Source organism: Crocodylus porosus, unplaced genomic scaffold, assembly GCF_001723895.1.
Source record: "Crocodylus porosus isolate Cpor-Errol unplaced genomic scaffold, CroPor_comp1, whole genome shotgun sequence".
Classification (NCBI taxonomy): Eukaryota; Metazoa; Chordata; order Crocodylia; family Crocodylidae; genus Crocodylus; species Crocodylus porosus.
This window is the reverse complement of record NW_017728931.1, coordinates 56,083,903-56,096,658: the sequence shown is the minus strand read 5'-3', so window position 1 is coordinate 56,096,658 and position 12,756 is coordinate 56,083,903. Positions and strand designations below refer to the sequence as shown.

Below are 12,756 nucleotides of genomic sequence, written 5' to 3'. Positions count from 1 at the left end.
GGTTGGATGGAACAGCTCTGTAGGCCAGATCCAGCCCAAGGGCCATATGTTTGACACCCCTACTTTAACCCAGTAGCAGAATTCAAGATTTCCCTGAAATTGTCCTCTTAAGGTTGGCAGAGTTTGCTCTGCTAGAGCAGAGTACACCTGCTTCAAGGATCAAGTTGATCAAGCATAACAATTTTACATTAAACATGATGGCTTACAATTCATTCTTGTACATTTTTAGTGGTACTTACTATTAGATTTTGCTTTGAGCAATGCAATTCAGACATAAGGAAGTACAGACTTGCAACTACACTGGGTACATCAGCTCTATAGCGATCAGAGAACAAGTCAATGCCAGGGATAAGTTTATTTATTTCGTACTGTGCAAAGTTGCAGTCAGCTGTCGGATGTGGAAGTGATGTACTGAACAGGGTCTGAAAATAATAAAAATGAAGTATTTTTTTAAAATATACATCCAGTCATGAAACACAAGAAAGGAATGAACAACCCCCAAAATTCAGTCAATGTCTATTGTTATAGCTGGTTCTAAACAAGACCATGCAAAGTGTTAAAGGAATTATGAATGTTTATATGTCAGAACCTTGATAAGGGAAGATGTCTAGTGTCAAAGAAATAGCGAGAAGCATCAGAAATCATAGCAGAAAGTTCTTTTAGATCTGCAAAAAGAACCCACAAAGTATCTGTTTGTCTAGACATTAAGCAAATGAAATTATATTCATACTTAATGCTAATCTGTTTTGCTTGGTCAAGAAACCATGGAAGTGGTATTCTCCCCCATCACTTGCTCTGACAAGCAGGATGACTCATCATAATCTAAGATTTGCCTATTCTTTAATTATGTTTTCTCATCCACAACTTTCTGATAACCTGTACTGCTCTGAGCAGATTTGTACAAAAATACTTTTGCATGGTACTGGAACAGAGATTGGTATTTTCAGTTATCTTTTAAACTCACAGATAGATAGAGAGAAGTCACCAAAAAAAAAAAAAAATCAACCATCCAGATATTAGTTAAGAGATACAATTGATGAATTTTCCCCAGCCCTTTGTTCCTCTTTTTTATCTAAAATCTGTTCTAGTTAGGACAATAAAACCTGCCAAGCAAGGCCAAAAAAATGGACTTCCTGTGAACTGCTTAAGGAAGCATCAAACTGGGCAAGCTGAGGAGAGAGACCTACACAGTGAGAAAATCATGAATAGTGATTACCAGGAATCTTGGTTTTCTCTGTTTAAAAATCCAAAATTCTCCAATAACCCTGTTCCCAAATTCTATAATTTTAAAACCCCAAATCGATGTTTTTCTATAATTAAAATGAAATGCTATTTTATATATTCCAGTATGTATGTATAGGTATCAGTTCAACATAGTGTTTTATTGATATATTTAAAATGTTAAAGCAATGTGAAAGCCTACCAGTGCTTCAAGCATAATGATAAAATAAATTCTAAATACCTATATATTTTGGCATTTGGTTTTGGTATTTTTATCATAGAAAATCAGAATTCTCCCTGCTCCCTTCTCTCACCAGGATGCAGGTCCAGTTGCAGGTCTCCCCCTGCTGTTTTGTGGTGAAGGGTAGCCCTGATATGCCAGTGCCCCTTGCTCCCAAGCCACAGCCCCCCAGCCCTGCTGCTGCCCCTCACTCCTGACCTGCAACCCCCTGGCCTTGCTGGTGCCCCTCACTCCCAACCAGCAGACCTTCATCCCTGCCAGTGCTTCTCACTCTCAACCCACAGCTACCCACCTCTCCACCTCCCACAGCCCTGCTGGTGGCCCTCACTCCCACCCCTCTGCCCCCTACCCCCAGACCCCATCCCCCAATGTGTGGGAAAGGGGATATGTGTGTGAAGCAGAGCAGGGATGTGTGGGGCTGGGGCAGTATGGGGCAGAGCAGGTGCCAGGCCACAGGCAATACCATAGGCAATGCATCGGAGGGCATGGGGGAGCATGTCCCCCACCCAATTTGTGCACCCACACTGAGGCACAGGGCTTCAGCCTGGCTGGACCCACACTGAGAAGAAGCCACCTCCATAGCTCAGCAGGCAGAACCTGGCCAGGGAGGGCAGAGCTGGGCTGTGAGACTCGTTACTGCTGCCACCACTACCGCTGGGACCCCTGCGCCAGCTGCACCACCGCCAGTGTAAGGAGTAATAGACTGAGGGGGCACGCTGCCCTCACTTCCTCCTGCTGCCAGCCACTTGCATGCTTGGGTGCAGCTCTACCCTGGAGGGGAGGTGTGGGAGACAGCATGGGCAGCTTGAGTGGAGCAGTGGCAGTGGCCATGGCAGCAGGGTACGGCAACAGCCCAGCATGCAAGCAGCTTCTGGTGGGAGATGGTGAGGACAGCACAGCTCCTCCCTCCATTACTCCGCATTGCTGGCAGTGCAGCTGGTGTTGGGGTCCTGGTGGTGGCAGCAATGAATCTCACTACGTTGCTCTGTCTTCCCGCACTGGGTTCTGCCCACTGGGCCACAAAGGCAGCTCCTGCCCAGTGCTGATTCAGCCAGGCTGCAGCCCCATGCCACAGTGTGGGCACATAAATCTTGGGGGTCATGTGCCCCCCCACAGCCCTCTGATGAATCATCTCTGGCACCTGAACCTTCCCCAGGAGTGTGCACAGTGGTAGGGAGCCAACCCCCACACCAGCCTGCCTCCCAGATGAACTGCTCATGACTCCATCCTGCTCCCTGGCTGGGCCCCGCAGCTGTGCATTCCTGTGCCAGCCCTGGTCACTTCGCGCTGCCCCAGCTGGACAGAGCTCCCAGTCTCAGCCCCAGGCACCAACCCTGGCCCCATTCCCTCCCTTACTGTAGGGGCACAACATGAGTGCCACCACTGCCTCAATCTGTCCCCCCTCCTCCTACACGTTGCCTATGCCCCCCACCCCACCATGCATTGCCTATGCCCCTTCCATAGACTTACCTGCAGGTAGCTGGGGGAGCTGCTCTCCACGATGCTGCCTGGGTATATTGCTGGCCACGTGCGTGTGTGCAAACTCACACATGCATGTGGCATCCAGCTGGCCTCCTCCCACTCCCCCCAACCCCAAGGAAGGGAAAATCCACAGTTTCCAATGTTTTTCTCCTTGAAAGGAGAAAATCTGCTGCTTTTCCATGGCAAATGGACAACTGGACCCTTGGTGGTGACCTACATCCTGCTTGTCAACATCTTTGCTGCCATAGTTTGAACTGCAAAATAGTATCCTTTATGACAAATCCCTTCTGAAGCGTTTATGATCCCATAATTAGGCTAGAAAATGTCCATCTACACATCTATTTACTCACTACTAAGGTACACAAAATAGTTCATATAAAACTGGGACAATCATAAGAGTAAAGAATAAGAAGATGCAAAATAAGGTTATAAAATAATCTCCCAAACCGAGAGAATAAGTATGAGTGTTTTACCTGGGCAGCTACAGTGACAATGCACTGATTATACTTTGCAACACATTTCCAACAAGCAGCATCCATCCCAACTAGAAAGGTTGCATCTCAGCCATATATAATGATTTACAACATTATAATACTGTAATAAACTGATTACTGTTATTGCTTTCTGACAGATGAAATCATGTGCTAAGCTTTCCATCACAGATGCTAATAACTACAAGAAAGTGTCTTATTAATTCAAATATTAGGAACTGGTTTCTACTTTTGCTGATGTTAGTTAATAGGGTTGTGCATGGGACCTACCTATGTGGATCAGGTTATAGAATCTGGGCTTCAGGTCATTAAAAATAATGCTGCAAATTTTCTTTTCTTTTTTTGCTTTGAATTAAGCAAGGTTCTTGAAGCTGCATTGGGCTGCATTAGCATAAACCCCTGTGGAGTCCATTTGACAGCATAATTGAGATTCTTCTTTAAAGATCCCTTTTGTTAGTGATGATTCAAATCTCCATTCCTTAAGTAAACAGAGACACTATTTCTCCTGGTTTTGTCTCCAAAGGCTTGCAAGCTTAATTTAAGGCTATTTTCTTTGTGAATAAAATCTAAATCATTTTGAATATTCCTGTGTCCTTTAACAGAAACTTCTAATAAAGTTGAAATTTTAGCACTGACAGACAGTATTTTATACCACCAGAAAAAAAACCTTCTGCAATGATTTTTTAAAAAACTTTCTGTGCTTCTACATAAAAATTTATGGCAATCTACGAAGACTGTGACAAGGGGGCACCCTGCTGATATTGATGGCATAAGTTCTTCCTGAGCAGAACATTTCAAGTGAAAAAAAATCCATTTGACTGGCAAATATTTTAGATAAAATCCATTTGACTAGCAAGTATTTTATCTTCACTTTTCAATATTTCATTACTTCCCTGGGAGACCAACCTCTTCTTGAAATGTTAATTTTTAGGACTAAAACACATAAATACTATTTATAAAACAAGTAATGAATACAACTTAATGCACGTAAACTACTATCTGCTTCTTGTCTCAACCCTAAAGCTCCCCTTCATAATTTTACACAAGAATATTTTACATTGTAGGCTATTTGCTGAGCTTTGAATCTTGAAAACAGTATACTAGGTAACAACCTATGCATCTTGGAAACAAAAACATATCTTTACCTTAAAGAGTATAGCAGAGAAAATGCAGCATTTTGTTCTCATTTTCACATTTGATGGCAACATGTACCTGAGTAAGTACAACAAATAAATAAGAAATCTGAATGTGCCCAACAATTTAATTTAATTAACAAGTGTTTCCCACTATTATCATAGCAGTATCTCTAGTAGCTCTTCAGATCTGAAAATAAATTAGGCACATCATTTACTGCACTACTGGAGGGCACTTAGGTAATATGGTAATAAAGGTGGTATAAAAGCCATCAGAAAAAAGATAAATAGAAACAGAAATAGGTATGTGGCTATATAGTTTACATCTATAGTATACATACATACATACATACATATATATAGTATACGTACATATGTACATGTACTTCACAAAAGATTAAAAACACAGCAGTAGTTCACTATTCTATGAACAGTATGTGAAATATGCTTTAATCTTCTGCATCTTATGCAGAGGGACCCTCCCCATGACTCTAGCCCATTATTCTGAGTAAAAGGTCCAGACAAGTATAAAGGGGACCAAGAAGCTGTGGAGAGATCCCCCAGTATACACGCAAAGGCAGCTGTAAGGTTGCTTTCTGAATGCTCCCTCAAAACTTCTAGCATGAGGTATGCAGGCTGATTTAGGGATAGGTTTCCAGAACACAGTGCTACGTATATTCCACTGAGACAGACTGCTGTCTCTATCTGGGACTGAAAAGGAAGCCCAGATTGGAAAGGCACAAAGATGGTTTAAAGCCACCTTAAACCACATAGCCTTTTTCCCCTCTGGCCTGCTAGTTCTGCAAAGCACCTTTTTAGGCTAAACCTATACTGCAGGCTTGTACCCAAAACTGCATGCCACATAGCTTTTGTGAATGCTACAACCCAGACTGGATGGACAAATCTGTGTTGCATTTGGCACTAACTCTTGGCAGTGCCAGTTATCCCACCCTGGGTATTATATAGATTCAACTACATTGCTGGTCTAGGCAGTTACAAGTAAGAACTTAAATCCTATTTCACTTTACGTGCCTCAATGCCAATTACATAGCCCCATAACTGCAGTTCTTGGCCCATGCATGCAGTTTATTTTTCAGTCCTGGGTTTCAGCATGCTTAGTGGAGCTGTACTCTTGCTGAACAAGCTTGTAGCATTTGAGTATGCAAGTAAAGCACACATGTCTACAAAATGTAGCCAGCCAGCTGCTTCCCCGCCTATAGGTTCAGCATTACCCAAACACTTTTCTAGACTTCCTCTTGCAGGTGGTCCACTGGGCAACAAAGAGAGGGAGATACCTGGGAATCTTTAAATGTCCCTAGGGGCAGAGTAAAGAATCACACCCATTGTCTTTTAATGTCTTGCAAACTGGACTGAAATATTTACAGTATTTCATACTTCAGTTCAAATTTGATTTGATCTATGAATAATAAGAAAAGCAAGCATTGTATCCACTGATTCTGCCCCCAAAGATAAGGTCATATTTTACATAGGGAAAACTAGATAATTTTGAGATATCTTTTGAAAATGAATATGGATGCAAAATTTATTTAACCTGCAGCTTGTCATTTGTTTATGATATGTCTATAGCTTCTCCACATACCATACAGAAGCAGTTAAGATCAGAAGGAGATGCTTCAGAGAGGAGGCTACTAACAAAGCATTCCCCTAGTAGGACACTTTCCTTTAGAGAGCATGCCTCCCACCAAGGTCCAAAATATCTTGAACCTTACAGATATGCTACAAAACCACCTGACTGAACAGGTAGGAAGGCTGAACCAGTTAAAAGACTAATTTTGGGCTGGGGAGGACCAGTGTCATGAGGGATAGGAACTTTAACTGATATTAGACCTGGTGACCAATTATCAGGAGACATGGTTGGATGAGAGAAGGAATGTCACTGCTTTGACCGATTCTGTTTTGTAATTCCTCCGTAATATGTTTTTAAATTTATGTCAATGGCACTCAGAGCCCTGGATGGGGATTGATTGTGTAGTTTTAACATCTAAAGATATAAGTTAAAATATAAAAATACTTACTGAGCTATCTTAGCCGATAAAACTGCTGCATGCAAACACCCCCAAACTCCAGCCTCAGAAATAAATTTGTTGCTTAACTCTCTAAAACTTCCATCTGTAAACTCTCCAGTTGCATTTTTTGAAAAATCACCTAACTTTTGCCAGTTGTTAAGTACATCAACTACGTTGAGTGTTTCATCAAGGGCTTGACACCAATATTTAAAAGCAGCTCTGTAACATAAAAAGGCATCCATCATATTGCTGACATCTTCCACACTGGAAGATAAGAACAGTTATTTTGCCTTAGTTCCATCATCTACAAATAATTCTAATTGAGTCAGAAATCTAGTTTCTAAGACATAATAAATACATTTTTGATCAAACCACAGAAATATATACTCCTGAGGTTAAATAGCTATGTGGTAAGTGTTGCTTCATAACAAAAAGTAAGGATGACTGATTTTGCAGTTAGATAGTAGGGGTATACATACTGTTTTAAAAAAGAATTAAAAATATAAATAAGAAAGAAATAAGATGGAAGAGACAGTGGGAATTAACACAGTAGAACTTATAAAAGAATTATAGATAAAAACACAGCACAAAAAATAAAAACAAAGCCACTCCATTTTCATATCTGCTATTTATCCAGTGAATAAGTACTTCTTGTTTCCAGCATAAACATGAAGATTTCCAAGTTCATGTAGAGCCTGCACCTTGAGGTCTCGCTGATTATTTACTTGGAGGACTTCTGTTTTATAGAAACAATTAGAAAAAGATCCGTTACAATCTTAAAACAATTACACTTTTAAACATTTAACTTTGCTTCAGAAGTTTATTTATATTAGACCTGGTGACCATTAATTATCAGGAAACATGGTCAAGGTAAGAGAAAGTATGTCACACTAAGAGGATATGGCAGAACAATATTGGAATAATTTTGTTAGAAGTTAATCAGGATTGGAGAGATTTTAACTTTGAAAGTGTGACTTTGGTTCCTATTTTGTTACCAATAATTCCAAATGAAAAAAGAACATGTAATTTGGACAAACCTGTTACAGATCTTCTAAACAGATAGGGCTCTCTTGAAAATAAGTACCATATTTACTCAAATCCAAGAGGAGTTCCCCCTACCCCCCTCCCAATGTTGGGGGGGAGCCTTGTTTTAGATTTGAGTACTAGCCTGGGACAGGCAGTGAGATTCAGCTCCCACTGAGACCCCTGAGCCTGAAACCAAAGCCAGAGCTATGTCACTGAAACCACAGCCAGAGCTATATGCTAAAGTGGCTCATTCAGCATAGAAGGGGGCTTGTAGCAAGGGGAGCACAGGGGAGGGGCAGTGGTGAGGATGTTTACAGGGGATACTGTGCATTTAGAGGGGGAATGCACACAGGACACCATGCTGGGGTGGGGCATGCAGGGGAGATGGCATGGTTGGGGGGCAAGAAACAGGAGTCTCTTACCCACCACCACTGCTTTCCCTGCTACAGTAGTAGTGGGGATGAATTTAAGAAGACTCTCCAATAATTAGATTCTCTACATGGAAAACTAACAAATTTATAATTTTCAAATGTAGAAAATCTAAATATTAGGGAGTTCATCTTAAATTAGAACTCACCTTGCATTCTGGTAAATATAGCATTTTCACTACAAATGCAATTTTCTACCTAGTTTTTACTGGCTGAATACAGAAGTTTAAAATTTACAGAGCCCATAGAAGTCACATGGCTTCCTGGGAAAGACTAACAAAAAATTAAAAGGATATCAATGTAGAAATCTCAATGTGTATAAATAAGTAAATTTCCATTGAAAAGATATTTTTCTCCTCCATCTGAAGAGAAAACTACTAAAAACTCCATATGAGGAAGTGGTTTGTTTTGGAAAATACTTAGGAAATTATTTTCTTTAGGGGGAATGAGAGAAAGACACAGATGTAGATGGAGAACACCCTCTGAGAAGACCATCTGACATGGGAAAGAGAATAAAAAGGTATGAAAAAAAGATATAGACGCAGCTCTCTGGTCTACAGCTCTGAAGACTGGTGGAGGCTGTCTGTATTAGCTATAATCAAAAATTATATAAATGTCTTACCAACTGTTTTTTCATACGAGGAGATAACTACTGGGAGTTGTGACTGTGGTAACGGCCTGCTTTCAAGCATGCTGGGAAAATTAAACATTTCTTGAGAAAGGTCAGGTGGTGATGGTAGAAATGTTAGTTCAGCTCCCTCACCAAATCCCACTTTTTTATTTGAAAAGCTCTGACTGGGTAGTCTGCCAAGGGGATCTAAGTCAAAAAAGAAATGTATATACTGAATATAGTTTGCCATATACAAATGCTTTTGCACCTCATCAGCCAATCAAACAATGTTTCCAAACCATGATATGTACTTTTTTCTGTTTTTATATAAGCAAGTTAAAAGGAACAGTTGGAATGGCAGCCTGAAATTAGAAGTGAATAAACACAATAGCAGGAAGTGTCCTTTAATCCCCCCCTCAAAAAAAAATATCTCTCTGCAATATATTATTAATTTGCTTTAAATAAACTGAAGACTGCTGTTATGCTGGATTTAATCTACCTGCACACCAAATAAGTTTTAACAGCATTAGGATTTGCCACATATTCCTTTCAAAGAGAAAATTTTCCTGAAACAAGAAGTTATCAACTGAACAGTGCTTAATTCAGAGGTCTACCGCAGATGTGAAATTGTCATCTCATTGTAATGTACATAGTGATGGGAGTTGGCATTATTCTAAAGATGATGTTCTATAGTCCCAGGAAGAGAAAAAATGGTTACTTAATGTTGAAAAGCTGCTGTTCTTCAAGACATGCTGTCATATGCATTCACATTTGATGCATGCATGCACAAATGCAGATTCCTTTGGCTAGCAGTGTTGTTTGGGAGCTATAGCTCTTTCTCTGTGCCAGTATGTTTCAAATTAAGACATTTACAGTGTGGTGACCCCAACCAACCCCCAATTTCTTCACCAATATAAGATAACATCTATAGCTTATATTCCACAGAAGTGTTTGTGGAGTGTCTGTCACTTTCTAGTTTGACCAGAAACTGCTCAGAAATTCTATTACACAAAAAACAGTATTTGTGATGGGAAAAAAATTATTGAAATATTCCTGATCAGTTTAATTGGTTTTAGCATTAAACAAATCCCATTCCTCAAACAGCTGATCTGCAATTATTGTCTGCATTCATTTAAATCAAAAGGACTTCTTCATGGCTATGGAAATGGCTGACTCAGAGAGACATAAGACTTAAATTACTTCCTGTTGTCATGTGAATTGTGTCCATGAATTTTGACAGTGTCCCAATCCATATAATCATATCTGTCGTTAAATCTGGTCACTGATAATTCTCATCTGCAAAGTGGCTGCTTTTGCAGCCAAATAAGTCCATAGTTTCTTAGGCTGGCTATGGCAGGAGACAAATTTTGGTAGTCCCTGTATTGACACTGGATTTGGACCCAGCACCTATACCTTTGTTTCAGGCGGGCACAACCCTCAGACTGAACCACAGCACCTTCCAGTTAATGAGAAGTAAATTTACTGATACAGAGTAATAACAGGAAAGCAACAATACAAATAATCAAACAATTCTATATCTACTAATCCTAGGGCTGTCATCAGAGTCAAAGTACATCCGGTCAGGATGCAGGCTCCACTCTGAGGCTTTTTCTCTTAGGTGTCAGCAATCTGGAGGTGAGATGCTGAGGCCCATAGCCCCCCTCCAGTGGAGTGCATGAGACAGGCTTTTGGTATGCCCTTGGTCTGTGGTGGCCTCAGGGACCCTTCCCCATAATGGAGATGGGGACGGGGACCCTTCTCAAGGAAGAGAAAGAGGGACAGGGAGGGATGGGACAAAGGGAGGCACCAGGAAGAAGAGAAGGAGCAACGGGTAGGACCCTTTGTTAATCTCAAGTCTGTTTTTGTACTCTCCTTCTGCCTTGATGACCCCTGATGACTCTTCATCCATGGCTCTCTCTAGTTTGTTGTCTCTCTGTGGTCACATGTCCATGTATCCTTCTGGGCCTTCTCCTAATTTGGTCTGTTCCCCCAAAACCAGGACTTAGGCCCCCCTGCTCTCCGAGGCTTTGTTCCTGGTGTCACTTATCTTGTGTTATGGGACAGTATGGTACATACTTCTTTGGTTCCTAAGCTGTGTGTCCTTGTTGTGTTAGACAACCTGTCTGCCTTGAAGGCTGTGATCTCGTGTTATGACATGCCCTCTTCATTCTCAGGCTGTGTGTCCATTCGTTAGCCTCGTTGTGCTAGACAGCCCGTCTTCTTTCAGGGCCAGGAGAAGTTGTGTGTGCATGTCCCAAGATCTTCAGAAATCTGTTTACTCCCTGCTAACCATCTTGAACCCTTATAATGCATATATCTATACCTATAAAGCCAATTCCCCAAGCACAGGCCTTTAAAATGCCATTTCTAAGCCAACACCTGTTGCTTGGTTCTTACACAGAAAGCAGTCAGTATTAGTCACCCTGAAATAGGACACACATGGAATTGCTTATACCCCAAGGAGAGGACTCACTATTACCAATTTTCCCATTTCAATGAAGGCACCGTTTTCAGTTAGAAGGGCTTAGCTAGCTCTAATATGTATCTGTTACTGTAGTTAACTATCCAGGCAGAGGTATATGCAAAATGTCTCAAAAATTCTGGGATCTCTCCTGGACCATTTCCACTAAGATTTTGAGAATGTCCACTGATCATAACAGCAGTTTTCAAACATTTTATAATCATCAAGCTGAAGAAGAAGAAACAAGTATAAGTATGACCTATGTATCAGCCTGCAGCTCCTCTTTCTCGGGGCCTTATTCTTTCAGAAGGACACCTAGGACACAGACATGGCTCCCAATGGATACCTCTGGCCAAAAGAATCTGAACTCAAGTGCACAGAGTGTACATACACCAAACAGGGAATATATATGGACAAGTAATCAAAGAAAATGATACATTGTGCATGCTGTTGTTATCAGTTTTAAGATGAGGCTAAGCATCCTGACTTTAACAGATATTGCAGGAACATGTGCATACCTTAGGAGAATACTTTTGGAAGAGAGAAAGAAAAAAAAATATTTCCATTTAAGTGTACATTAGGATGGAACTAGGGTGTTGTTAAATGTAATTTGTGCACTCAACTCCCTTTGGTTTTTTTTTCACAATCCCTGGACACTTCCACTGTACTTTTCCACATTTTTAAAGAAATGTTTCCTCTTACTATGGTCTGTAATCCCTTGGAAATGTCTTGAAATGAAAATTTGTTTCCTTCCTATTTGTGTCTTTCTACAATGGCTTAAAACCAGTACAGAAAGAAATATAAGGATTCATTAAATTAAAGCCATCTCTTTGCAGCAGTAATTTTCAGCCTCCTTTCAAGCTCAAATCAAAGATTAAACTGACGCTAGATTGGACATTATTGTAAATATGTTCAGAAATCTATGGGTAGCCTAAATGCCGTTTTTTGGAATACACAGGAATAATTAAATGCCCTTGATATAACAACAGCTAAAAACAACAGGAAGCCACTGCCCAAGGCATTAGGCAACACAGAAATACCCAAACAAGAATTGACCTAAGAAAAATAAGAGGGACTTCCCTGAGACTGACTACAAAGTGCAGGGCTAGGGAAACTGGTTGTAGCTGGGTGCATATGTCTGTATACGAGTTGAGCATGAAGTCAGCAAAAAACAAGAGAAGTAGCCATATGTATGACTCTGGGTAAAAGCTGAGACACAGAGCTTTTTTTGCATTACAGTATATGCTAGCAATTTGTTAGATTTCTGAGTAATAAAAAAGTTTGAGGCTGTTTGTTTCTACTGTGGACTTTGGGCAAAGTCTCCATAACCGAATAGGACTCTATCACAGAAATACTTGCTTTATATATTCAGTGGCTGGGTCCACATGAGAAGTTACTGCACAGTAGCAATGAGGGGCACTAACTGTGATGAGATGCTACTGCACAGTGGTGTTGGAAAAAAACAAATGCAGGGATACTTCTGCACAGTAATGTTAGAAATATTATTAAAAATGCATTATCAATAGCTGTTAGCTCCCATCAATAGTTGTCCTCTGAATAAGCACGGCTGCCAGCCCTCCTTGTCTCCTTAATGAGAGAGGGAAGGGGGGGGTTGGAAACTGAAGGAAAAACTCCA

General features: G+C 40.7%; 1 protein-coding gene across 7 annotated transcripts in view; it reads right to left on the bottom strand.

Moving 5' to 3' along the window:
- Positions 1–12,756, bottom strand: part of CFAP54 (cilia and flagella associated protein 54) — a 221,250-nt gene that overhangs the window by 91,470 nt on the left and 117,024 nt on the right. For all 7 annotated transcript variants that reach the window (XM_019545081.1, XM_019545083.1, XM_019545088.1 and 4 more), the window contains 5 exons: positions 8,672–8,866; positions 7,244–7,331; positions 6,605–6,814; positions 4,581–4,647; positions 240–422 (listed from right to left, as the gene is read on the bottom strand). In XM_019545081.1, coding sequence (XP_019400626.1) covers positions 240–422; positions 4,581–4,647; positions 6,605–6,814; positions 7,244–7,331; positions 8,672–8,866 — 743 coding nt within the window. The remainder of the gene's footprint in view (positions 1–239; positions 423–4,580; positions 4,648–6,604; positions 6,815–7,243; positions 7,332–8,671; positions 8,867–12,756) is intronic.